The 27,884-nt window shown below is 41.7% G+C and overlaps 1 protein-coding gene across 4 annotated transcripts in view; it reads right to left on the bottom strand.

Moving 5' to 3' along the window:
- LOC122928341 (proline-rich protein 5-like) overlaps positions 1-27,884 on the bottom strand; it is a 291,839-nt gene that overhangs the window by 17,174 nt on the left and 246,781 nt on the right. For all 4 annotated transcript variants that reach the window (XM_044281096.1, XM_044281091.1, XM_044281093.1 and 1 more), the window contains one exon: positions 24,137-24,210. In XM_044281096.1, coding sequence (XP_044137031.1) covers positions 24,137-24,210 — 74 coding nt within the window. The remainder of the gene's footprint in view (positions 1-24,136; positions 24,211-27,884) is intronic.

Here is a 27,884-nt window from a genome sequence, read left to right as displayed (position 1 = left end):
TCCCAAGAAAGACATTTCAGCCAAAGGTGGATTTAGTTGGCCACAGCAGCCATTTTATTAACAAAAACAACATAAAAAACATAAATACTATAAATAACATATAACATCCCCAAAGGCCTTCTTTCCTTAAGGCCCCTCAACGACCCCAAAAATATTCCTAAACAGGGAGGGTCCTTTGAGCCCCAAAACCTGGCGGAAATCTGCCCCGCTCCTCAACTAAATTACCTCTAGCCTTATAGCCACTAGCCCAGAGGCAGAACTGTGCAAACCTGGGCTACACCTGGGCAGATTCCCACCATCTCACCCTTCCGGTTCCAAAGCCTGAGTCCAGAGCCCTCTTGGCTTCCTCCCCACCACTCCAGAGCCAACATTCCACCAACTTCAAGGATCCCCCAACCGCCAAGGCCACTATGACAAAAGAATGACCTGGCCAACTAACGGCAACCACCTACCAAACCCCCAGTTGTACCGACACAAACACCCTTTCCCACTTGTGACCACTGACATACAACAGGACGGGTGGGACTGAGCCCTTCACTGTGCTCACTAAAATGGCCCCTTTCCCGCCTTTGGTCCCCCCTTTTAACTGCCTTTACCCTCCCACACATTCCCTTCCCAGCACCGCCCTTAACCCCTTGCCTGTCATTTTCTCCCCACACCCTCCAAACCCAGTCATGCAGGCCTCCCCCCAGGCTTGCAGCCCAGGTCTGGCCCGTCCTTAATCTAGGATATTTTTATGTCTTTTTTAATGCATTATGAATAATCATGTATACAAATAGGTGATGTTATGAGATTGTATCACTTAAAAATTATGTCTTTTATTAATTACATACTATTATTAATTACCCCATTGGGAGCCTATACACACACACATATTATATATATATATATATATATATATATATATATATATATATATATATATATACACATACACACACACACACACACACTTAGCACTATTGTAATTTGGTACTGCTTGAGAAAAGTCCTGGTAGGAGGACTGAAACGTCACATTGGTGATTAAAGAACATTACTTTGAACCACATTTTTTGAGAGTGCCGTGCAATTTTTTACTTCTATTTATTTGGGTGCTGGATTGCCTCCACAGCCGCTGGCATACTGCTATATATTATTTTGCTGTGCTGGCCATATTAAATTAGAATATACAAAATTACAATTTAGAATAGCTGTTTAGCCATTTTTTAAAAAGCGTCTTCTGTGCGTCCTGTTAGGGTGTCACGTTAGGATGTCACATTAGGGCAGCGCATTAAAAAAAATCTCTCTGTCTACAGTATATACATTAGAATATACAGAATTACAATTTAGAATAGCTGTTTAGTGTTGGGCGAGCATGCTCGGCCGAACACCAGTTTGGCCCAAGCATCGCTATGCTCGGCCGAATATCGCATGTGGTCGAGCGCGATGCTCGAGTCAGTGTATTTAAATCTAATTTAGCCTCTATTTCTGAAAAATTTCTGGTGGGATTCGAATTCACAACCTTCTACATTACAGCCAAGAATGTTAACCACTACACTATAGAGCTGCATGACCAGTTACTGAAAAAATAAAAAAATAAAAAATAATATGAGACTTCTGCTTTATAGGAATACTTACTAGTAGTAAGTATTCCTATACAACAGAAGTCTCATTTTTTTTTTTAACCGGCCATGCAGCTCTTTAGTGTAGTGGTTAACATTCTGGGCTGTAATGTAGAAGGTTGTGAGTACAAATCACATTAGAAACTTTTCAGAAATAGAGGCTAATAAAATTTATATATTTTAGATTTTGTTTAGTAATTGTAAAAAATGTGTAATTACAAAAAAATATATACATAAATATGTATAATCATACTTCTGATATGTATGAATGCATAATATGTGGGAAACTACTACTGATGTTTTAGCCATAATATATTTACATATATTATATTATAATATATTATATATTCTAAATATATAATAATATATGTAAATATATTATGAATAAAAACTTATATATATATATATATATATATAAAGCGAAGAAGTAGGACTGCACTCCAAAATGTGGTAAAATAGCAGTGATTTATTCACCCATGATATGGCAAGTCTTGCGACGTTTCGGCTCACAAGAGCCTTCCTCAAGCATAGTAACAGTGAAAATCAGAACATATAAAGGCATTTACAAAGTGTCCAACCCACAAAGGTGTGGTCACAATCAATTACAATTACATACATCTGGTTGAGATCAATAAAGTGCAAATACATAAAGTGACAAGTGCTGAATAATGTACAACTCTAGGGATGCCTTACCCTCAGCGAGAGCCAAAATGTGTACAATACTTTGTATAGGTAGATTCACAATTAAATAAGTGACTTATTGAATGTGGATCACAGAAATACGGCCTTCAGTGGCGATGGGGCCCACATATACCATCGCGTTCATTGCGAGTCTTCAACTCATCAATGCGCATGTTCGCACTGACTTCATGGTGTGCGTCATAGTGTAAAATTCGCGCGCATGCGTACCATGCGATCGGCGCAAAGGCACCATTTTGCTTAAGGGAATCCACCCTACAATTCTATTTGTATTATATGTGACTGTTATATAAATAGGATCGTTATATAAACATGCGACCGCTGTAGGGATCTCCTACAAAAGCCAGCCTCTGGACCGGGATCCCGACCTTGCGAGCGAGACACCTGACCAGGGGGCCGTGAATGCCAGGGGAGCGCATTTCCATGATCTCCGCCGGCAGTCTAGGCCCATTGCTGGTAATTACAGTCATGAAGAGATACTCACTCCCAAATAAACAGTCATATCATATAAATATAAAGGTACAGATGTATATCTGAAGTAACGCATGGATGTAAAGACGCCGATGTCCGCGCTGGGCCGCATCGTCCACAAAGGCAAAAAATTCAAGGATCCACATCCAATAGTGTGAAAATATATAAAACCTAAAAACAAAGAGAGAGGAATGAATATTTCCAAATATAATACAGATATATATTGATCTTTTCACGGTTATCTTACACCAATATACCGATATAAGGAGGACAAGAACACATATATGCGATTGGACTAAGAACGACCCGCAGATCCACAACACTGTCACCTGAACTCGATGTTGAGACCCTTAGGGTGCAAGCTGTCAAGATCATAAATCCAGCGTAATTCCCTTTTTTAAAGAGAGTTAAGCGATCACCACCTCTTCTAGGGAGCCTGACCTGATCGATGATCCAACATCTTAGATCCAAAAGAAAATTCCGAGAGGAATGCGTTCAAATCTGCGGCCGAATCTTTTTCCTAATAATGAATTATTTTGTAAACGCTTTGAGATGTTATCAAACAGGTATTCACTTGATTATATTTTGCTAAACATCGATTTTTTGCAAATAGAAGTGGCCTCACTTTCGGAGGAACTGACAGAGGTTGAACGGACATTGCAGACACAATTACCTGCCGACGATCTTACTTTATACAAAGAGGAAATTAAAATTCAACTTGATAAGTTTCAGATGGAATTGGAGGAAGGGAAAAGGAGCAAGTGGTCACGTGATGTGGACGACTACAAACGAGGTGATATATACACCTGGCAAACTGACCAGCCATCAATGAGCTCCAATCGTGATAATAGGAGAAAGAAAAAGTATACTCCATTGCCCACAGATGAAGAGAAAGCTTTTTTAGGGGTGGATCCAGAGATAAAGAAAGGAAAAGAACAAGAACCAGGAGGGGAGGTCGCCGGTATAGAAGACAAGGGAAAACAGCGACAGAACAGAACCAGACTGCAATCAACCAAAGCGCCATCTCAGAGAAAGAGACAATAGTCTTTAATTTATCCTCAGTTGAATTGACTGAAGCCCAACTGAGTGTCCTGTCCAAGGGTCTCACCTTTTGCCCAAGTACAAAGGTAAATTGGTTTGACTTAGAGATGGATTTAACTGATTTTTTTCGTTCCCTTAGACTTAAATATTCTTTAAGGGACGTAATGTAAATTTACAAACATGCTCTAGCGAATTTTCACTTAGGGGATTAAACCTGTTTAATAAAAGCGCCTTTTTTCCTAATATAGACGAACCTGCGATAGAGGCCTATATTTCGGCAGTTCAACGAGATGTCAGTATGCTAAAATCCCTACATGGGGATACAGCTAGAGTAAGCAACCCCAATCTGACCACTGCTGAAATAGAGGCCCTATCCCAACTCAAGAACAACCCCCAGTTAACTATTAAACCGGCCGATAAGGGCGGTGGGGTAGTTGTCCTTGATACACAAAAGTATATTAAGGAAATCGAACGTCAACTGAATGATATAAATGTGTATGGTGTATTGCAAGGTGACCCTAAATTTCGCATTATGGCCATTATCAACAAGAGCCTATCCGATGCGGTGGCCGGGGGTATTATAGATGAGGGATTAAGGGAGTATCTGACGATCACTACTCCCATTACTCCCGTCATATATATATTACCTAAGGTCCATAAGAGCTTGGTGGACCCCCCCGGCCGCCCCATCGTGTCTGGCTCTGATTCTGTCTTCAGTAGGATATCCATTTTTCTAGACAGGTTACTCAGAGAATTCTCAATGGCTGGAAAGTCTTATATAAAGGATACAGGCGATTTTCTAGAACAACTGAGGGCTGTGGACATCAGTGACATGCAGACTGTGATTCTCGTATCCTTTGATGTTGTGTCTTTATACACATCAATAGGGCATGAGAAGGGCATTAGTGCGGTCAACAAATATCTGGATGACTCGCCCGTAACACAGAATGCGAAATGTTTTATAAATACTCTACTGAGACTAATTCTTGAAAACAATTACTTCTTGTTTCAAGACACTTTCTATAATCAGAAACGTGGCGTGGCGATGGGGTCCAATGTGGCCCCTACGTACGCAAATATCTACATGCGACACATGGAGGAAGACTTTATCTATGTGTCCCACCACTTTGAACATGTGATTAGGTGGTGGAGATACATAGATGACGTCTTCCTCCTGTGGTCTGGTACGGAATCACAATTGAGTGAGTTCCATGTATACCTTAATAATATAGACCCGGATCTTCAATACACTGTATCATACTCCAAGACACAATTATCATTCTTGGATACCAATGTGAAATTGGTCGATGGTACAATTGGTACAGGATTGTATGTTAAGCCGACCGATAGGAACACTATTTTGCGATACGAAAGTAATCACCCACGCAGTTTAGTGAAACACCTTCCTTACTCACAATTTTTACGTACGAAACGCATTGTCTCTGACCATACTGAACTGTTAGACACATTGGAAACGATGGCTTGTAAATTCAGGGACCGGGGCTATCCCCGTAAATTATTAGATACACACAAGAATAAAATTCTAGATACGAATACTGAAATAATATCAACTACCCCCAAGGAAACTCAGAGAATACCATTCAGGTCTACCTACTCTGAGTGTTCTTTGGAGATAGGTCGTATCCTCAAAAATAATTGGAGTATCTTAAGCAGGTCCATTGTAGATGTTCCGGAATTTAAATTCCCTCCTCTTCTATCGTACCGTAAAAATAAAAACCTTAAAGATCAATTGGTCAGGGCTGATACAGGTCCGAAGAAGATCAGTGTGCAGCGGACATTGGCGCAGCCGGGCCTCGGATGTTTTCCGTGTCTCGGTTGCGTCAATTGTCGACATATTTGCAAAGCTAAGTCCTTTGTACATCCGTTCACAAATAAAGAATACCCCATTAAGTTCCATTTAAACTGTTCATCGTCATATGTGATATATGTGTTGGCCTGCCCCTGTAACTTATTATATGTTGGGGAAACTTCTACAGAATTAAAAGTTAGGTTGAATAACCATAGGAACTCAATAAGGAAGAAACGCACTGATCTACCAGTATCCAGACATTTTGGATCCCTAGGACACTGCGAGCGGGATCTAAGATGTTGGATCATCGATCAGGTTAGGCTCCCTAGAAGAGGTGGTGATCGCTTAACTCTCTTGAAAAAAAGAGAATTACGCTGGATTTATGATCTTGACAGCTTGCACCCTAAGGGTCTCAACATCGAGTTCAGGTGACAGTGTTGTGGATCTGCGGGTCGTTCTTAGTCCAATCGCATATATGTGTTCTGTCCTCCTTATATCGGTATATTGGTGTAAGATAACCGTGAAAAGATCAATATATATCTGTATTATATTTGGAAATATTTATTCCTCTCTCTTTGTTTTTAGGTTTTATATATTTTCACACTATTGGATGTGGATCCTGGAATTTTTTGCCTTTGTGGACGATGCGGCCCAGCGTGGACATCTGCGTCTTTGCGTCTTTACATCCATGCGTTACTTCAGATATACATCTGTACCTTTATATTTATATGATATGACTGTTTATTTGGGAGTGAGTATCTCTTCATGACTGCTTTAATTACCAGCAATGGGCCTAGACTGCCGGCAGAGATCATGGAAATGCGCTCCCCTGGCATTCACGGCCCCCTGGTCAGGTGTCTCGCTCGTAAGGTCGGGATCCCGGTCCAGAAGCTGGCTTTTGTAGGAGATCCCTACAGCGGTCGCATGTTTATATAACGATCCTATTTATATAACAGTCACATATAATACAAATAGAATTGTAGGGTGGATTCCCTTAAGTAAAATGGTGCCTTTGCGCCGATCGCATGATGCGCATGCGTGTGAATTTGCGCGCGGACGCGTGCGCGCGAATTTGCGCGTAGACGCGTGCGCGCGAATTTGCGCTCATGCGCATGCGTGCGAATTTTACACTATGACGCACACCATGAGGCCAGTGCGAACATGCGCATTGATGAGTTGAAGACTCGCAACGAACGCGATGGTATATGTGGGCCCCATCGCCACTGAAGGCCGTGTTTCTGTGATCCACATTCAATAAGTCACTTATTTAATTGTGAATCTACCTATACAAAGTATTGTACACATTTGGCTCTCGCTGAGGGTAAGGCATCCCTAGAGTTGTACATTATTTAGCACTTGTCACTTTATATATTTGCACTTTATTGATCTCAACCAGATGTATGTAATTGTAATTGATTGTGACCACACCTTTGTGGGTTGGACACTTTGTAAATGCCTTCATATGTTCTGATTTTCACTGTTACTATGCTTGAGGAAGGCTCTTGTGAGCCGAAACGTCGCAAGACTTGCCATATCATGGGTGAATAAATCACTGCTATTTTACCACATTTTGGAGTGCAGTCCTACTTCTTCGCTTTATACATTTTTGGGGTTTGCCACTGCCCTGTGTTGGACTTTGCACCCGTACTCTGGTGGTGCTCCCACTGGACTTTCTTCATCTACTATATATATATATATATATGTTTAAATTAAATTTTGCCTCTATTTCTGAAAAGTTTCTGACAGGATTCAAACTCACAACCTTCTACATTACAGCCCAGATCGTTAACTACAGAGCTGCATGGCTAGTTTCTAAAAAAAAAAAGTTTGAATCCCGTCAGAAACTTTTCAGAAATAGAGGCTAGATTAGATTTAAATACACTAGGTGTCCCCAAGCACTGACTCCATATATGGACATAGCTATATATGGAGTCAGAGGAGGCACTCCTAAGCCAAACTAGAGTCCTGACACCCTCCCCTCTTCAGAGCAGGGGATGCCTGGTTTAATGCTCAAGTTCTTCCATTGACTTACTTTGTGCTGCACCCGAGCATCGGGAGGTGTTCCACTCGAGCACACGAGCACTTTGGTGCTCAACCAACACTACTGTTTAGCAATATATTTTTTAAAGCGTCTTTACTGCGTCCTGTCCTTGTGTGGGGTTAGTGCATCAGGTTAGGGTGTCTTGTTATTGTGTCCTGTTAGGATATCACATTAGGGCGTCATATAAAAAAAAATCTCTCTTTCTGTATATAAATTAGAATATACAGGATCATAATTTAGAATAGCTTTTTATCCATTTTTGGGGGGGGTGAGGGAGAGTCTATTTTATTCTGTTATGACGTCACATTCAAAAAATATCTCTATATAAATTAAAATATACAGAATCACAATTTAGAATAGCTGTTTAGCCATTTTTAGGGGGATAAAGTGTCTTTAGTGCCTCCTGTTATTGCGTCCTGTTAGAGTGTAACCTGAAAAAAGCTCTCTCTATATAGATTAGACTATACAAAAATGTGTATGTCCTGAGAACAGTTCAAACAAATGCCACAGTGGCAGTAGCGGAAAGGGTTCCACATCTGACAAGCACAAACCAGTGTGCATAACGGACTACTGTACAGCAAATTCATGGGGGACTAGATATTGCAGCCATATTTGGTTAAACCAAAATCACTGGCCTGGTACAAGCAAGTGGCTATATACCTTTTGCAGAAGGCAGTCCACAACCAAATTATTTAAACAAAAAAATATATATATTCATGCACCTTCCACTGGGAGGGGGACTAACTTTGGGGAATTGCTATGGAGCAATTTAGAAATAACCCTTATAAATCCCATGAATACACACAGTATTATAAAATATTCTTCTATAACAATGTCAAATACATTTTTTTTATTTTCATTCTAGTCCCTGCTACTTCACAGAATAAACATGTAGCATATCGATCACTAAACATTATGCTATATATACAAAATGTTATGCATTTATCATATTACCGTATATCTCCCGCTACCATTTAAAATTCTCAAAATTCCCACTATAACCCTAGATAAATACTATAGGGGGTGTAGTTTTGTAAAATATGGTCACATACACAGACACAGGTTTAGGTTCTGAAAATGGGAGAAATAGGGGTGCATTTCTTAATTTTTGTGTGCGTTGTGCAAAAAAAAATCTGTCTTTAAATGAACACTTTGCAATTCTTATTTTTTCACTTACATTGCATTGATTCCTACAAAAAAAAAAAAATACTGTGGGGCCAAAATATTTACTACACCCCACATTTTTTTGTATTTTTGGTAAATATATGCAAACTACATAGGTGTAATTGTATCACCTAAATACAGTACAATATGTGAAGAAAAAAACTATGTTAAAATTACTTCAATGTGCAATACCGTTAATGCGTTATTCTCTGATAAAGTCACATATACCAGATTTCTGGCTTGGTCATTAAGGCCTTTTCAGGCCTGGTCATCAAAGGGTTAAAGCATATGATCTCTGTTGGCCTGAACCGTCACCATCCCTTTCCAGCCATATTCACAATGCTTGTTCATGTCGTAAAGGGTCATTAAGCTGTTACTGCTGGAGCCATTAATGTCGCCATTTGCATACGTTTTAATGGAAATTTATTAAGTGTTTATTTAATTAGTGCATAAAAATGCAAATAGCTCAACTATAATGCAAATCAACAGACAAATGGGGATAATGAGAGTGGCAGAATGAGGTTTTTCTTCTAGAATGTCAGTGTATTGTACAGTAGATATTCATTGGATTTGTCAGAGCTGAAAGAAACCCTTCCAATGTCCCCAAATGTGATAAAATAATAAAGCAACATGTACTCAACACTTACTCACCCATCGTCTCCAGCTCTGCACCTCAGGTTGCAGCAGTTACGTAGCAATATATGGCATTTAACCACTGCAGACACTCATTGGCTTCAGTAGTATACGAAACCACTGAGGTCAGTGATTGGCTACATCACTGCTGCAACCTATTAACAGAAACCTAAGGTGAAGACCGAAGCTGTAGTGCTAGGGGACTACGTGGTGAGTACTGTGTATATGATCTTTCATGATGTAGGTACATACCCCAGAAGTACTACTGCAAAGAGTTAATGCAATTTTATTGAGTTCAAAGTTGTGATTTATTGTGCCTTATGTACGTAATAGGAATGGGGCAACCAAATGGTTAACAAATTGTGAGACTTATTAGTAAGGAGTAGACTAATCTGAGAAGAGCATGGGAGAAGACCTGTGTGTGAAAGCTCTTGCTATATACTGTAGGTCCAAGCTCAGAGAACCTTTGTCTCTGGGACTTTAGCTGCCAGGGAAGCAACTTCCTTACCAGAGTACCCTTAAGAACAGGAGATAAGAAGGTCCAGAACAAGAGATGAGCGAACCAGTCAAGATTCGTTTCGGGTCCGGTTCGCCAATTTTTTTTTAAATTTTGGTTCGGGCCTAACCGAAGTTGCTCCAATTGCCCTGAAAGTTGGTATATAACCTCTCTAGCCTCCTAGGAAATTTTGTCACATCTCTTAGTTTATTTTTTCTAAAAAAATGTTTCCCTCCCAAGCTCTGTCATGCAAGCATTAGTAAATGATGTCTGAGTGACACTGACATAGCTTTGGGTAAACAGTGTTAATTGATGGTGTTAACATACAGTGGGAGACATTTATCAATGTTCCTACGCCACAATTATGGAGTAAAAAAAAAGTTGCACGTTATGGCACACGGTATCTGTGCACCATAATTAGCGACTTTTTGAAGTTTTCTGCACTTTTCTGAAGTGCTGAGGAAATGGGGAGTGGCTTAGCTGAAGGGGTGTGGCTTCGCACCACCCAGCACATTAAGTATAAATTTTGCCTGAAAGTCATAGATAAAGTCTACACCATCCTGTAGTTGGCATAGACTTCTCCTTCTGGCGCACAGCAGGTCAGAGGTGCGATTGATTTATTAATAGTGATGAGCGGCAGGGTTCATGTTCGAATTCGTGATATTTTGCGAATATTTTCTAGAATATTCGTTGAATATTTGCGAATTCGAATATTTGTTATATTCTACATTCTTTTTTTCTTACTCTAAAATCGGCAAGGTAATGATCGCGTGGGTCAAAACATAATACAGGCGTGGGTCAAAAACGAAAATATAGCACTATAGAATATAGTGCTATCTATTCATTTTTAGAATATTCGTAATTTTTTCCATCTGAACACAGGATTCCTTCCTGGTTCTTGCTTGTGGGCCAATGAGTCATTGACACACAAGCAACTTAAGTATGGAGGAAGCATCACTTCAGATGGAAAAAATGACGAATATTCGATATAACGAATATATAGCACTACTCGCAAGTTCTCCAAGTGGCAATATTTGAGATAAAAATTAGCTTTTCGAATATTCGTGCTCAACACTATTTATTAAGAGGTACTGCCTTTTAACAAATCAGGCTCATTTCACACCAGTGCAGGGAGATCAAGACTGGCAGACGGATCCGCTAGTCTCTATATATCTCCACCAGTGTGTTTACAAACACACCGCACCAGCACATGCCTCAAGTACTGGGGCTTTAGCCTAAGAGGAGGCCCCCATGATTAAATTTTGGGGAGGGGACAGGTGAAGCAAGGGTTAATGTTAGAAGGAGAGGGGTGTGTCACTAGGGGAGGGGTTAAAGCTTTATAAAGGGGGCGGTTAGGGTGACGGGCGCCATTTTATATCACTCATTGAAGAGAAAAGCTTACTGTGGAAAAAGTCTGAGGAGATGTTGCAGAGGTTGCGGGTGGTAGCGGAGGCCTATGGTCCACAGTGGCTACAGGAGCAGGTGTCAGGCTTGCAGGGTGGCGGCGGGTGCATCAGGCCCGCAGTCAGGAGGGAGACAGTCGTGGCGGGTACATCCGCCGGCGCGCATTAGCCCTAGTGAGACCCCCAGGGCTCAGTGCCGGATTGAGAGCCTCTCCAGGGACACTCCACAAATGGGGAACAGCGGGCAGCCCATTGTGACGTCCTCCCGGCGTGGGAGCAATCTCCTCGTCGGATGGAGGAGCCCAGAGCAAGGTGGGGGGGGGGGGGTCCCCATGTCCTCACCAGCGAGCAGCAATGGCTCTGGAGCGGGAACTGCTGGCTTCCCCCCCAGCAGAGGTGGAAGCTGCAGGAGCACGGAGACTGGGCAGTTAGGGAACTGTAGTGTACCCAGGCTTTTTAGTAGGGACAGCCTGCATAGGGATCCCCCAGCAAACCTGGAGGAAGATGAAGATTTGGGGTCGCATCAGAGCACACCCAGTATGGACGGAGCTGGGATGCAGTCTGGAAGTGGCGGGTCAGCAGGAACAAGAAGAAGGGAAGATACGCCTGGACAAGACAGAAGACTGGACCAGGACCATCGGCTGTGGGGTTCACAGCGCCCGGGCAGCCAGGTGAGACAACTTGGGGATCCTTGCATTCGCTAGGTGGCAGCCTGGGGGGTATGGGGGCTGGGGGGAGTCATGGGGAGCTAGTTGGGGGCCTGGGGCACCTGCTGAGCAGCCTTGCGGGTTTGGCTAATGGTTTTGGGGAGTTTTTTTTCCCAGTTACCAGCTTGCGGGGTTGATGCAGGGGCGAATGGGGCCATGGGGAGTCTGCCATCTAGGGCTGGGGGTTCAGTGTCTGTGCAGACACAGGCCGGGGGGGTGGGGGGGGGAGATGACAGGCCTAAGGTGGACGACGGGACAAAAGGAGAAGTATACGTATGCTTTGAAGGCCCGTTGGGGGCGCATTTGAAGTAGGACGTGCTGGATAGTGTTGAGCACGAATATTCGAATATCGAATTTTTTTCGCAAATATCGGCACTTCGCTAATTCGCGAATATTTCGAATATAGTGATATAAATTCGATATTTCTAATATTCTTTTTTTTTTTTATATTTTTTTCTTTCCCACTTCCCTAAAGTTGTTCTTACCTGTCCTTTGGATTCCTGGCTTCCTGGCTGCTCCAGTCAGTGCCCGTTGCCGCTTCTGCCGACTTGCGTGCTCATGGAGCGTCCCCATCACCATGGGAACGTCTCCATATACTAGAATGTACTGTCGGATTTGAGAATTACGTTGAAATCGCAACTCGATTATTTTAAGTTATAATAATCGAATTTCGATTTTAACTTAGCACTGCTATATTCCATATTCGTTAATTCTAGCCTAATATGGAATATAGCAGTGCTAAGTTAAAATCGAAATTCGATTATTATAACTTGAATTAATCGAATTGCGATTTCAACTTGGACCTGGTTTACTATGGTTGGCTTGGTAGAATTAGCGAATATGACGAATATATTCGTTATATTCCACAAAACGAATATGGCGAATGTATTCATTATATTCCACAAAACGAAGATAACGAAATATTCTCCATCTTCGTTTTAGCTACCTATTCATCAACTTCGCTAATTCTAGCAATCATATAGGAAAGTTTACTATAGAGACAGCTAAGTTTAATTCGCTATGCGATTATATTACTTTGCTTTTTTTTTTATAAATAGAATAATTATAATAATTATCAGGTATTATAATTATTCCATTTTTTTTTTTTTTTAAAAAGCAGTCATATAATCGCATAGCGAATTAAACTTAGCTGTCTCTATAGTAAACTTTCCTATATGATTGCTAGAATTAGCGAAGTTGATGAATAGGTAGCTAAAACGAAGATGGAGAATATTTAGTTATCTTCGTTTTGTGGAATATAACGAATACATTCGCCATATTCGTTTTGTGGAATATAACGAATATATTCGTCATATTCGCTAATTCTACCAAGCCAACCATAGTAAACCAGGTCCAAGTTGAAATCGCAATTCGATTAATTCAAGTTATAATAATCGAATTTCGATTTTAACTTAGCACTGCTATATTCCATATTAGGCTAGAATTAACGAATATGGAATATAGCAGTGCTAAGTTAAAATCGAAATTCGATTATTATAACTTGAAATAATCGCATTGCTATTTCAATAGGAGAGTAGCCTTTAAGTTAAAATCGCAATACGCGATTATTTAAATCGCATATTAATCGCGATAACAAGAATTTCGTCGAAATCGAATATGGCACCTGCCGCTCATCACTAGTGCTGGAGTGCATATGGAAGGGGGAGTATGTAGGTATATTTTCATTACTTCCATAAGAGTGTTTTAATTTAGACAGGACGAAGAAGGATGAGGGAAAAAAATGGATGAGGAAGAGAAGGACAGGCATAGATAGTGCGTGGGATCATTCTCTAATTGGTTACAAGCATTTGCCATTTTAGGGAGTGTTATAGGGGAAAAAACACTCAAGTGTTGCTCGGCCCTGTTCTGCTATTTAGATGCGATAAGGGAGGCGCACCAGGTTTATGGGGGTTTGGGTTGGCTCATTTATGATGAGCAGTTTAGGCAGAGAAAGGCAGTTCGCCCTAACATAAGGTACAGTAGAGGGTCTTCTGTGGGCATCATTGAGTGCAGGTACATTGGCGGCTTATGAAAAAGCCTGGAGTCTTTGGGATCGTTGGTGTGAGAGTATTGGGGTGAGGGTGGACAAAGGGGAAGTCCAATTTTTGTTATTCTCGGGTCGCATTAGAGAGGAGGGTTGGTCAGTAGCACAGTTGAATAGATGTATTGCAGGTTAAACCTTTGGTTTCAAGGCAAGGGGTCTCCCAAACGTCGCAAAAGTATTTCTTAGCGAAACAAGTTTTGAAGGGTTGGAGAAGGGGTAGCTTTTGGCGGTTTTTAAGAAGTGCTTGATAGGCTTGAAGGTTGATCCATCGAATTTTACTGGTCATTCATTTATGATTGAGGTTGCGATGGAGGCAGCAAGGTTGGGGATGAGTGAGGAGGTTATCAAAAGAATAGGCAGATGGGAGTTCCGATCATATGTGAGGTTAAATAGTTTGGTATAAAGGTTGATTGAGTGGTAACATGTTTATTTTGTTTTCTGTTCTAGGGAGTTCCGCAGCGTTAGTGTGGATTCTTGGACACTAATTCGTTTTTTTGGGGTGCGCTTCGGACAGATGTCCGGCCAAATGGGCGTCAACTAGGTTTTGAAAGGGAGGTTGCGGTCGTGCGGTGGTTTGGGTCTCGAAGTATGCTGTGGGGAAGTGTTTTACAGGAAGTACTTTAGTCGTTTAGATAGAGCCCCAGATATTTGAGTTTTGCATGTCGTGGGGAATAATTTGGGGATCAAGCCAGTTAAGGAATTAATTAGGGACATTAAGTTTGACCTGCTGAGACTGTGGTCATTGTTTCCAACTTTGATTATGGTGTAATCTGACATTGTTCCCCAGTGTAAGGCTCGTAACAAGGTTAACAGGGCGGTGGGAAAGTTTGTGGCTAGGAACGGAGCAGTGGCGGTCAGGCATCTGGAATTGGATTCGGGTGTTGGTGAATTTTGGAGGTTGAACGGGGTTCACCTTAATGCGGTGGGCATTGACCTCCCATTGACTCCCATGGTTGGGCACTTGCTAAGCTCGGAGAGGCGTCCATCAGTTGGTGTCTTCGAGCTAGTGTTCTATGGCTGGAGGCAAGGTGGATTTGCTAGGTTGTTTGGGGGCCAATAATAATATTTTGGGGCTTCTAGGACCTCCCTCGTCTGGGTTAATTTATTGTTAAAGGGGTTGCCCGGACATACCTCTATTTTCACCCCGGCAGTCCCCCTGACTTGAGCATTGGAGCAGTTCTTGCTCCGATGCTCTCCTTTGCCCTGCGCTAAATCGCGCAGGGCAAAGGCATTTTCAGGAGTTCCGGTGACGAACCGGGCTCTCCATGGGGCTGCCAGGAAGCCCGGTGATGTCACCGGCACTGATGGGCAGGCTTTAGCGCTGCCCTAGCCAGTAAAACAGCTAGGGCAGCGATAAAGCACAACCATCAGAGCCGGTGACGTTACCGAACACACTGCTGGGCCGAAGCCTCCGCCCGCCAGTGTGTTATTGTAAACAAAAGAGCCTGTGCCCTGCGCGATCTAGCGCAGGACAAGGGAGCGCATCAGAGCATGAGATTCTCAGATGCTAACATCAGGGGGGCTGCCTGGGTGAAAATATGGGTATATCCGGGTTCAGCTCTGAACCCGGACAACCCCTCTAATGTATGTGTGTATGTATGTATTTATGTTATGTATTTAAATAAAATGGCTGCTGTGGCCGATTTAATCTGACTCTGTTTTCTTGTTCTTATTATGGGAAAAAAGGGGGCAGGGTCCTGGGGAAGAGGGGGGGGGGGAGTGGAAAAGATTGGGGCAAGTGGATCCGGAGAAGTAACCAATAATTTAATCAAGAAAGGTCGTACTAGGGCTTTAGCCTAATTGGAGGCCCCCCATGATTACATTTTGGTGAGGGGATGGGTGAAGCAAGGGTTAATGTTAGAAGGAGAGGGGGGGTGTCACTAGGGTAGGCGTTAAGGCTTTATAAAGGGAGTGGTTAGGATGACGGGCGCCATTTTATATCACTCATTGAGAGAAAAGCTCCCACACTCCCTCCCTGGTTATGGGCAAGGTTGGTAGTCAGGTTTTTATAATAGGGTGGCTGTTTTTTGGAAGAAAGGTTTGTGGGTGCATATGTCGCGGCAGTCGAGGTGATGCGAGGTCCTCGAAGCTGGTGGTATTGGTTGGTACTGGAGAATGGTAGGGCCTCAATGGTTGGGCTGGACTCCCATGGTTGGGCACTTGGTAGGCTCGGAGAGGCGTCCATCAGTTGGTATCTCCGAGCTGGTGTTCTATGGCTGGAGGCAAGGTGGATTTACCAGGTTGTTTGGGGGCTAATAATAATATTTGGGGGCTTCGAGGACCTTCCTCGTCTGGGTTAATTTATTGTTATTGTATTATTATTTATGTTAAATATTTAAATAAAACGGCTGCTTTGGCCGATTTAATCCGACCTGGGAAAGTAACCAATAATTTAATCATGCTTTTTAATATTCCAAATCTTTTAAAAATTGTCCCTGATTGAGGCATATGATGTACAGTGTTATGAGGAAGTGTCTTTGGGGAACGTGATGTTAGCAAGTGGCATTAGTGGCATGATGCAGGCTGAAGCTGCAGCCATACAGAACGTGATTTTTGGAAAGTGGCATAAGTGGCACCACCAAAGAAAACTTTTAAAATTTCAACCTTGTGGAAAGAGAGTACAGAGAAAGTGACGACTGAGACATTAGTGGCATGATGCAGGCCCCAGCTTTACCTGGACATCGAAAAATTGCTGGTAATGATGCAGTAATCATGTACATTTATGCTGCGCCTTAAACGAGTTTAATCACCCCCCAAGAAAATTTCAAAATTTCAACCATGTGGAAAGAGTACACGGAACTAACCCTCGGAAATTAATGGCAGTGGCATGATGGCAGGCTCCAGCTTTGCCTGGACTGTGACAAAATGCCAGTGTGCCTTCAAAAAAATTTAACAGAGGGGAGAAAAAAATTTCAACCATGTTAACTCCCAGCCCCCAAATAATTAAAAACTTTAAACTGTGGAAAGTGAGTACATGGAACTGACCCTCAGGCATTAGCGGCAGTGAAATGATACAGGCTCCAGATGTGCCTGGACTGTGCCTTCCACCTCTGTTTTCCCACAGGATGGGGTGATGCCGCTTCATCTGGTTTAATATAGCTGTGGTGATTTCCTCTTGCATGGCTTGCACAAGGCAATGCTTTTGTCTTCCGGCAATGTGGAAAAAACTGCCAGACCGGAGATAGTAGAGGCATCCGAGCTGGGCTTAATTCTGTCACGTTTTGGGCCTAACCCATCGACTGTGTCAGCAGCATCCCCAGATCATGAAGCAGACATGGCCCTGACAATTCTTTTGGAGGTACGTGGCCGCTGCTCTTTATTGCTACTGCCATCACCTTCCTCCTCTGATGTAGCCTTCTCCTCAGCACCCAGAATACTCACCCTCTGTTTTATTTCTATCAGACTGAGGGATATCATGGTGGGTTCTTTAGCCCCCCTACCCTGCTCTTTCCCAACAGCCACTGTCGCCGCCCCCAATGCCAAAAGCACGGCTACGAGGGCCACTACTACTATCAACACAGCTATGCCTGGGGTCTGCAGCCTCCTCCTCCACCACCTCCTCAGGGCAGTACAAACGCTTACTGCTCTCACATAAGTCGTCAATAGGGAGAATCTCTTGACTATCTGTCGTAGGGTGTGGTGGGGTTTTCTTGCCACTTCTTAGGGAAAAAAGAAGGTGCCCCTCTAGGAAGTGGTAGCAAAGACTGGGAGAACTCAACTGAAAGTCTTCTTTAGGGCTGCAGAGGGAGGAGGAGGAAAGCTGTGACCCCTGGCTCCAAGGCACGGTGTCCGACTCTGAAGTCACCTCCATGTCATCCTGCTGCGATGGAGAGGAGAAGTGAGTCATCCAATCCACTATCTCATCCTTTTTCTCCCCAACTATAATGCTGCACCTTTCCCAAGCCAGCAGGGACAACTGCAGCCTACTACTACTACTATCTCTACTTTTGGCTAGATAGATGATGCTGCTACTATCCACATTCTGGCTCTGGGTATTTAGTTTGGTACCCTTCTGTAGCCCGGACATTTTAAGGCCTCTCAGATAATGCTGTGCACTACCCTGTGTATTGATGTAGTAAACACATATATATGCTGCTAGTTTGAATATAATTAACAACCCCCACCAAAAAAATTGTGAAATAGGGAATGGATTTGGGTCTAAATTTGTTATTACTCCCAGATGTCTATTGGTGTAGTAATCAGCTATATATGCTGCTAGTTTGACTATAATCAGTCTCCAAAAAAAATAAAAAAAATTGATTAAAAACGTGTTTATTAGAGATGAGCGAACTTGTGTTTCAAGTTTGGCGTACAAGGTTCGGGTTATCTAAGAATTCCATTATAGATTGCGCTACCACGGACCATAAGTTATGGTCCGTGGTAGCGGAATCCAATATAGAATTCTTAGGTAACCCAAACCTTGTACGCCGAACTTGAAAACACAAGTTTGCTTATCTGTAGTGTTCATGAACACAGAAATTTGTTATCCCTCACAGATATATTTGTAGGCTGGGCTTTGTATTGGTGCCGATCACCTATATGCTGATTTAATTAACCTGAACAAATCCCAAAAAACATTTAAATTCCAACCTCGTGGAAACTGAAAATACTTAAACGGACGAGGCTTGACGTTTAATTTCTCCTTAATACACACAGGGAGATTGCTGATATAGCTTGTGTCTTGTAGCAATCACATATGTATGCTGGTTTAATTACATTTAACAATGCCCAAAAATTTCTTATTGTGACTGTGTGGAAATGGAATATACGTAAATGGAGAATGGACAATTAAGGCATAATACTCAATTTCAACTTAACACATGCACATAGATTGCTGCCACACCATGGGCACTGCTGCAGTAATCCTGTATATATGCTGCTTAATTAAATTGAAAGCACCCCCCCAAAAATTTTTAATTGAGACCATGTAGAAACTGAAAAGACGTAAAAGGAGCATGGAAGATTGAGGCATGAAGCTCGATTTCAAGTTAACACACACAGGTAGATTGCTGCCACACTGCCACAGAAAAGGATTTCTGTGAAAATAGGGAAACAAAATTAAAGTACCTACTTGCTTGCAGGTATCTGCTTTTGATAGCAAGCACAGCCACAGGTCCTGTCTCCTCTCTTTCTGTATGTCAGCTGCCCTACTTCTCTCTATTGTACATAGCACACACAATTCTTCTTTGCAATCCTAGACTTACCCTTCACTTTCCCTGTCAATAAGATTTATTGATTGATTTCTGACTGTCCCTGATTGAATGGCATTATAAGTCCCAACCACCCTCTTTCACAGCCCAACATGGAATGGCATTCTGCTCGTTCTGCTAGGGCAGGCTGTCTGTCAGTCTGGAAGCCAATAAGGCAAGCCCATCCCAGACTTCCTTTCAGGGTCATTTGAGAACCCTTCTTCTTCCTCCCTAGTGTTTTTTTCCTATCGACATGCACACTAAAATGGCGCTATGTGCTCGGTTCAAAATGGTTTGTTCATCCTTATCCATACCCTAACAGGCCCCGTAAGCTTTAGACGGCAAGGTATTTACACATTTATGGCTGTGGAAAGGCAATATTGCTTAGTCACCTACCCCATTTTGAGACAGCTCGCCATCTTTATTTAAAATGTAAACCCCTCAGCCCGGGAATTACAGAAGGAGTTAACAAGGCCATAATTGCTTAACTGTGGTTCTGAAGAGAGACTGTAAAGTGTCCTTGGAGAGAGAGAGACAAGGAGTACTACAACTACCATAATTGTTGCTGTCTATACACGGCTACTGGAAGAATCCTAGAATACTGGAAATATGCCTTTTACTGTTGCATGTACTACTACTAACATCTTCACGTCAGTAAAAAAAGACTATTTATTGGAACCTGTGACCTGGTTATTGATTCAGTCATACATCTGCCCACCTTCTGCATCTGTAATCCTGCCTTGCAAAACTGTTTACCATCAAGTGCACCCCAACTACTACCAGGCAGGAGCCCCAATACCAGAGTGTGCCCTGAGGGAAGAAAGGGTGCACCCTCCATTCACTGCTCTGAGGAGCGCCAGAGTGGCGGTTGGCACCATGAACTGCGAGTACTTCCACCACTCTCATCACTACAACTACCATACAACTACCACTCCTCACCTCCCCTCTATGTAGCTGCACAACACTGTACACCAAAATTTCTCCAAAATGTTGGCACAAAACAGAAACTGGACGGATCCCATTCTAAACAGTGGGGGTACATTTGGTGCCATTTAGTTTTCCTTTTCTGTGTTTTGCTGATAAAATGGAGCAGAACAATGGAAGCTAATAGCGCTAATGTGTAAGCAGTGTATGTAGTGTATTTGAGGACTCTTTAATATACACTGGACTGTGGTAGGAGGCTGCCTGCACCCAACTGCCCACACTAGTTCCTTCACAACAAGAGTCTTTATACTGACAGCAACCACTAGGAGGAGCTCACTGCATACAGATTCATTCAGTACACCTTCCAATATCCTCTGTGTGAGCTACTTATAATGCCATAGGCAGAGGCTTCACCTACTGGCGGATACAGTCACCAAGGAGTTTTATCATTGAACTCTATCATGGCATTTGAAGCTCAGGAGCTCTGACCCTTCTAATAGCATGTGAGATACCAACAATAGAAACACTAAAAAAATATACAAAAAAACAAATACAAATTCAACAGCAACCCTGCAATAGGAAAAGGTGAGGCAGTTAAAAAATTCTGGAGTGTACTCCCTAGAAGTAGTACTCAAGGATGTAAGAGGATGACTCACTAAGATAAATGCAGTAATTACATCTATAATTTGTTAGACGTTCCACTTACACTAAGGCCAACATGATATAGATAGGAAGTTTGTGTCTAGCGCTGGAGGGTTTCCAGATGACATTTTCCAATCATTAACAATTCAAATATGATTATTAATAGAATTATATGTTGCTGAGTTGAACATACTTAAAGGGAACCTCCAGTCAGGGGTTCTCCGGGAATAAAGAAAATGAAAATACCTAAATATTACTTTATTATAAATATATTCTCAAATACCTTTCATTATTTATAATGGCTCATTTTGTCTGGGGACCAATGATCAGGGGAAACAAAATGTCTGCTGTCCCATTAGTTCACACAAAACCTGTCCTGATCACACATAAGGACAACTTACTTTACAACATTGAGGTAAAGAGCTGCCCCATCCTTCTCCTTCTACTTGTCAAGGATTATGATCCTGAATACAGATTATAAGAACTTTAGTTGAATCTCTAGGGAATTTAGTTCATAAGGAGACATGAAGTACAAAGAGGACGGACAGGACAGGCAGTGGTAATGGCTCCTCTCATGTCTCCTCATCCTCTCCATTCCCACAGAGATTCACCTGTATTCAGGATCATGATTCCTGAAAAGCAGAGCAGAGAGAAGGATGAGGCAGCACTATGGATCATTGTGGTGAAGTAACTTGTCCTCCTGTGTGATTAGGACAGGTTTTGTGTGTACTGATAGGACAGCGGCAATTTTATTTCTCCTAATTATTGCTCCCTAGACAAAACAAGCTGATCTAAGTAATGAAAGATATTTGTAAATATATTTATTATCAAATAATATTTAAGTATTTTCATTTTTTTAATTCCTGGAGAACCCCTTTAATGGGCTTTATTACTGCACTAATAATACAGAAGTGTATAAATCCCTCATGTTTATTTTTAATAGATCACAAGGCCATAATTTTTTTTTTACTTCGCTGTCACATGACTAAGATTCTGACAAATATAAAAGGATAAGTAAGCATAAAATAAGGATAGTATATTTCCTGCTATAAGCCAAAAAACTGCTGTAATATAGAGACCATACTGTAACAGTTTTACTTTTTTTAATGGTTGTTCATGACGTTTTATTCTAGGCCATTAATATTCTATTGGTAGGAGGCTGAACTAGCAATAACCTGCTAATTATTTGAATGAAGCATGTGTGCAGTGACCTGCTGGTTCACTGCTAAAGGGCTAATGATATGGTTCACTGGCAAAAGGGTTAATACTATTAAGCTATGGTTCACTGTTAAAGTTATGATGTTTACTGTGATGCTGTGTGCTATGTATTCCAAAAGGCTATGCATATGGGAAAAAAATAGTTAACCAGCAGTTCTTAGTTACAGTTGCTGGGTAGTGGACTAGTGCCATTTCCCCTGGTTAGTGAGTTTTCTAGTAAGCAAGCCAGAGAAACGACATGTCTTGTGTGTGCTAAGAAAGTATCCTTCTCCAGTAAGTGAAAGTTGCCAGAAAAACAATTATACTAAGAACCAACCTCTGGGGGAAAGAAGCAGTGAATTTTTGCAGAAGGTTGAGGATGAATTTAAAAGCCATGTTTGGACAAAGTTAGTGAAGTTCTACTAGGAGGTACCTGCATAGGGCACCATGTTGCCCACTAGAAGCCATGAATACCTCCCTTGTACCTTGTACAGCATGCACTGATGCCACAATTTGTTTAGGGGTCACATTCTGTTAGCCACTGCTGCTCAGCCCTATTCACTTAATTAGGACTCAGCAGACACAGTCACATTTATGTATGGCACTGTGCTTGTGTAAAGGGATGCAACCCATTTATTCAGCTGTGGATTTTCACAGATTGTGATGAAAAAAATAATTGTGATACCACTACATGCTATACCAAGGTACAAGAGAGGGATTCATGGCATCTAGAGGGCAATGTAGTGCTCTATGGAGGTACCACACGGATTGCATAACAACCTGTTATGTGCATGAAGCTAAAGATGTAGCATCGCTAACGATCACAGTTTTCACATAGCGTTACTAATGAAGCGCGACTTCTCCTCCTTCACTCTGAACTGTAACAGCAATACACAACAAGGCCAGTAGATGGCAGTGTTAACCTCTACCCGATCCTTTTCCGCAACCTTTTTCCACACATCCCTCCACATCTTCCCCACTTCTACTCTGCTTGCCTTTTTTGTAAAAAATAACAATATATAGTGTATATGTATAGTGTATACTCGTTATGGAGCACTGCTACTTGGTGCCCCAAGACTAGTATACACGTCATGGCATTAAACTGTTACACACAGCCAGTGATCTCAGCTGACTGGCAATGAGGTTGGTCCCCGGCCGGCGATCGCTCTGATGCCTCTGTAGCCCGATCCTAATGCCGGCTGAAAGGTTCTAAACCCCACAGTCAGTGACTATAATTATATAATATATAATGCCCCAATTCAGGATGAAATGATCCCCCTCCCCCCCCCCCCCCCCCTCTTCGGGCGAGATCCACTGAGCTGTTTAAAGATGAAAGTTGAGAAATAAAGACTCAATTTAATCTCCTTTAAAACCCTTCAACTGAAAACACCCAGAGAGTGAGAGCTGATGGGGGTGATGTTACCATGTCCTGCTCTCTGCCAGGATGAGGGGGTAAATAAATTGTCAATATGTCGTAAATATTTTGTCACATATAGATATATTTATACTGTATATGTGTCCATATACTTGTGCTTGATTTACATATAGTAGTAAGGTGTAGGGGCTCACACCCCGGACGTTAATGGATAGTGGGGGTTTACTACCTTACTGGATCACACAATCGCAGTAGAAAAAAGTCACAAGAAGAATAAAAATCAAGATGTGCACTCCTTCTTCAAGTTTTGCATACAGGACTAATTATTTATTCATACACAGATAAACAAAATATATAAAGATCAAAATATGTATACATATACTTGCAAATATTAAATACATTGAGCTGTCCGATTTTTTTCAGGACCCATTAAAAATGAATGGGTACAGAACTGGTCCAGATCTGTTCCGAAAAAAACGGAACAGATCAGGAAAGAAACAACGGACGTGTGAATGGACCCTAATAGATTCATGTCACATTTCGTGTACTTTATTGACCTAAACCCCACATTACTAGGACACAGATCCCCACCCTTCCCCCACATCATACATTACATCCAATTGAATGGCTGAACGTGAACAAAATCCCATGTTTAAAGCTTAAACTGAATGTTAATGGCTGAACAAAAATGTATCCCACCTTTCACTTTCAAGTAGGAAACCGTTTTCTCCATAACTGGTGGGATCAGTTCTCCTTTGTTTTTGTTCTTTAGGCTGGAATCAAAAAGAAGAAGAGCAGCACGATTTGATTAGATGTTCCTTTTGTTATATTAAAGGAGTTTTAGGCAAACATTCACGAATTGACAGGTATGCAACCCTATTGTATAGCATATAAATATTCCAGCAAAGAGGGTTGCTTGAAAACAAAAAACAAAAAAGTTTTATTGAATATACATTTTTTAAATGAAGGAAGGGGAAATAGCAAAATATATGAGACAGGGGAAGAAAACATTAAGAGAGTCACCTTGTGTGACACACAGCAAAGCGAACGCTCCGCTTTGATGCAGGGGTGGAATTCAGAGAGCGTTTGCTATTTCCCCTTCCTTCCTTTAAAAAAAAAAAAATGTATATTCAATCAAACTTTTTTGTTTTCAAGCAACCCTCTTTGCTGGAGTATGAGTTTTATGCAAATATTAAATTAAACCCAATTGGTGGGGGCTGTGAAGCCTGCTGATTCCTGGTGAAGGTGCACTAAGCTACTATCCCTAATCGGCATATTATACTTTCATCTGTTTCAGGCCAGACCCCTTCAAATTCACCTTCTCTCAAATCAAAATGTGTTTGTGTTGCAAACTGTTCCATTCCTCAGGTATACTGCTGACCAGTTATATTCTTGTCATCGAGCCCGGGAAGTAACCAACTTACAGCAAACATTTCTGGCAGCTATCATTTAGTCACAGGGTCACCCAGGTTTCCTAAAAATGAATATTCTGTGTGCTGACCAAACCCTTGCAGTCTATCTAACAAAATGAAGCACATGCATGTGACAAATCCACCAACATTGATATAACTTATTCCACCACACGGTACACAAGAAATAATGTCATACTGTAAAACTAAATAAGGCTGCTATATAACACTCATATACCTATACAACGGCCCTTGTGCCCTTGATGGCTTACGCATCAGAAGATCTGTACTAACAATGCTATCATAAACCTAGCAGAATATACCCTCTAAATATTGTAACCCATGCACAGAAGAGTGTAGCATTATATTAAGTCTATCCCTGGTGGTCTCGGATGGCGTCAGACTTTGGACACAAACTTCTAAAGGAGGAATGATAACATTCCAATGTCAATTTATTCTTATATTTCCAGCAGAAATAACAGAGGAACAGAACATTGTAGCTTAAAAAAAAAGAAAAAAAAAAAAAAAAAGGAGGTGCTCCGCCTCCAGGTATTTGTTAAAACAAGGAGAAAAATATGGAAAATTTCAGCCCGCACAACCCCTAGCAGGTGCAGATTGCTATGGCGAAATAGAGATATAAATGTAAAAACACAAAATGCAATCGCACTCTGCAACCAGCACTCTGCCCTGCCTCTATGCTGGATGTTGAATAAGGCATTGGTGTACATTTTGGCCAAAGCGTAATAAGCCACTCACCGCGTCAAGGTTGCCTTCATGAGTGGTCCCTAACACTAGTTCCTACCTTTTATGGGCCATGACAGCCACATAAAGTCCAGGGAGCGCAGGTACAGCATGCATGCCAAGCACACTCTGCTTTTAACCCCGTCCGGTGCCATTACAGCTTTCATCGGATCCAGGGATGCAAGTACTCACATGCATGCTGAGCCCACTTTATACTTCTCCTGGAGCCTAATGGCTACTGGTAGGTGCTGTATAAGCAGAATCAGTTTTATACAGACTTTAAAACCAGCCTCCAGGGGGTAGATTAACTGGACAGGTGTGCTTGACTGCTTGGAGATCGCCACGCCTCCAATACGTACTACAAAGAGAAAAATATGGAAAATTCAGCCCGCACAACCCCTAGCAGGTGCAGATTGCTATGGCGAAATAGAGATATAAATGTAAAAACACAAAATGCAATCGCACACTCAGTATAAAACTGAGTCTGCTTATACAGCACCTACCAGTAGCCATTAGGCTCCAGGAGAAGTATAAAGTGGGCTCAGCATGCATGTGAGTACTTGCATCCCTGGATCCGATGAAAGCTGTAATGGCACCGGACGGGGTTAAAAGCAGAGTGTGCTTGGCATGCATGCTGTACCTGCGCTCCCTGGACTTTATGTGGCTGTCATGGCCCATAAAAGGTAGGAACTAGTGTTAGGGACCACTCATGAAGGCAACCTTGACGCGGTGAGTGGCTTATTACGCTTTGGCCAAAATGTACACCAATGCCTTATTCAACATCCAGCATAAAGGCAGGGCAGAGTGCTGGTTGCAGTGTGCGATTGCATTTTGTGTTTTTACATTTGTTAAAACAAGTTAGGAGGTCCTCTTTGCACAAGAAAATTATGATTGCTGACTACTTCCACTAGAGGGAGCTCACACCTTTCATATTTATAAAGCCCCTTTTTAAAGTAAAGCTATATAAATACATATTTGCTTAACCTCCCCCTAATGGCAGCTGCTGCTAGAGGAAATGATATAAAAGCTTTTTGCATGGACTGATTAGTGAATCCAGCATCTTATAATGGCTCTCATAAAATAGTGTGCCTTATAGGTCCAGAAGAAATATAACATTGGGAGCTGCCTTTGGAGAAAATAAATTACCACTATTTATTTGAATCAAGTCTTATTAGAATTAATTGATGATAAGGGGGTTGGGCCCTGGGAATAATGTCCTCTGGTGGGCCCAAGGAAACCCCAGTCCTACCCTGGGTAAATCTTAATTAACCCTGTAACACCCAGCATCCCTTACCCTGTGTACATCTCTGACTAGAGTTTCCCTACATTTTATACATCATGAAAGGATAAAGAATAAACAATGTTCTAGGGGATATGATAATCACTGAAATAAGTTATCATTATGTGGCAGGCAGCACCTCAAACCTATTAGCATATTATGTTCCCTAAAAATGGTTGAAATCACTGCACAGTCAAAACCGGCTCCAAATTCTGTGTTTGTTTCACAGATAATTACCTTCTTCCAGCACAGTTTGTTATCACTGGGAAAGTGGCAAATTCCAAGCAGTTCTTAGAAGTTAATTTGCTTTCTGTTAATTAATTCTGTAGGTTTTGTACAAAAAAAAAAAAAAAAAGTCAGCGCTTTGCTTTGCGTCTGTTCTGAGATTTGGCTACAGTAACGAGTCTGTATGTTATGTATGTAAAAAGAGGGAAAAGGTTCATTATGGTGAGTGTGATGGAGCCGCATTAATAACTGTGATACTGTATAATGATCGCCTGAGTTAAGGTTGCCGGCTGGGTCATTGAAGCACCCAAATTATTGTTGACCCCAAATGGTTCAATAACCTGCAGCTCATCTGCAGATGAGTAATGGGAACTAATAATTGCGTTTTTGTCGTGTCTGAAGATACCAAGATGATCAAGACATTACTACAGAATTCTGAGAAAGAGTCTCCAATTACATAGTATATGAAAAAAAAGCACCAAAATGTATACAGTGCACACACATACACTTAGTATATACATAAAGACATCCATACAATATACATACATATTTTACACACACATAGAAATATTGTACAAATACACATACAAATGCAGTATTTACCTGTAAATCCATACACACACTATACTTCACACACGATACACACACTATAATTCATACTGTATATATATATATATTGTGGGGATTCGCTCTGATAGGCAGGTTAGCGGACGCAGTATAGAGGCAACCACAAAGTCTTTAACTTAAAGGGAACCTGTCACTGGGATTTTGTGTATAGAGCTGAGGACATGGG

Source organism: Bufo gargarizans, chromosome 2 (genome assembly GCF_014858855.1).
Source record: "Bufo gargarizans isolate SCDJY-AF-19 chromosome 2, ASM1485885v1, whole genome shotgun sequence".
In the NCBI taxonomy this organism is placed as follows: domain Eukaryota; kingdom Metazoa; phylum Chordata; class Amphibia; order Anura; family Bufonidae; genus Bufo; species Bufo gargarizans.
Note: the sequence above shows the minus strand (reverse complement) of the source record. Positions and strands in the feature narration are given on the sequence as shown.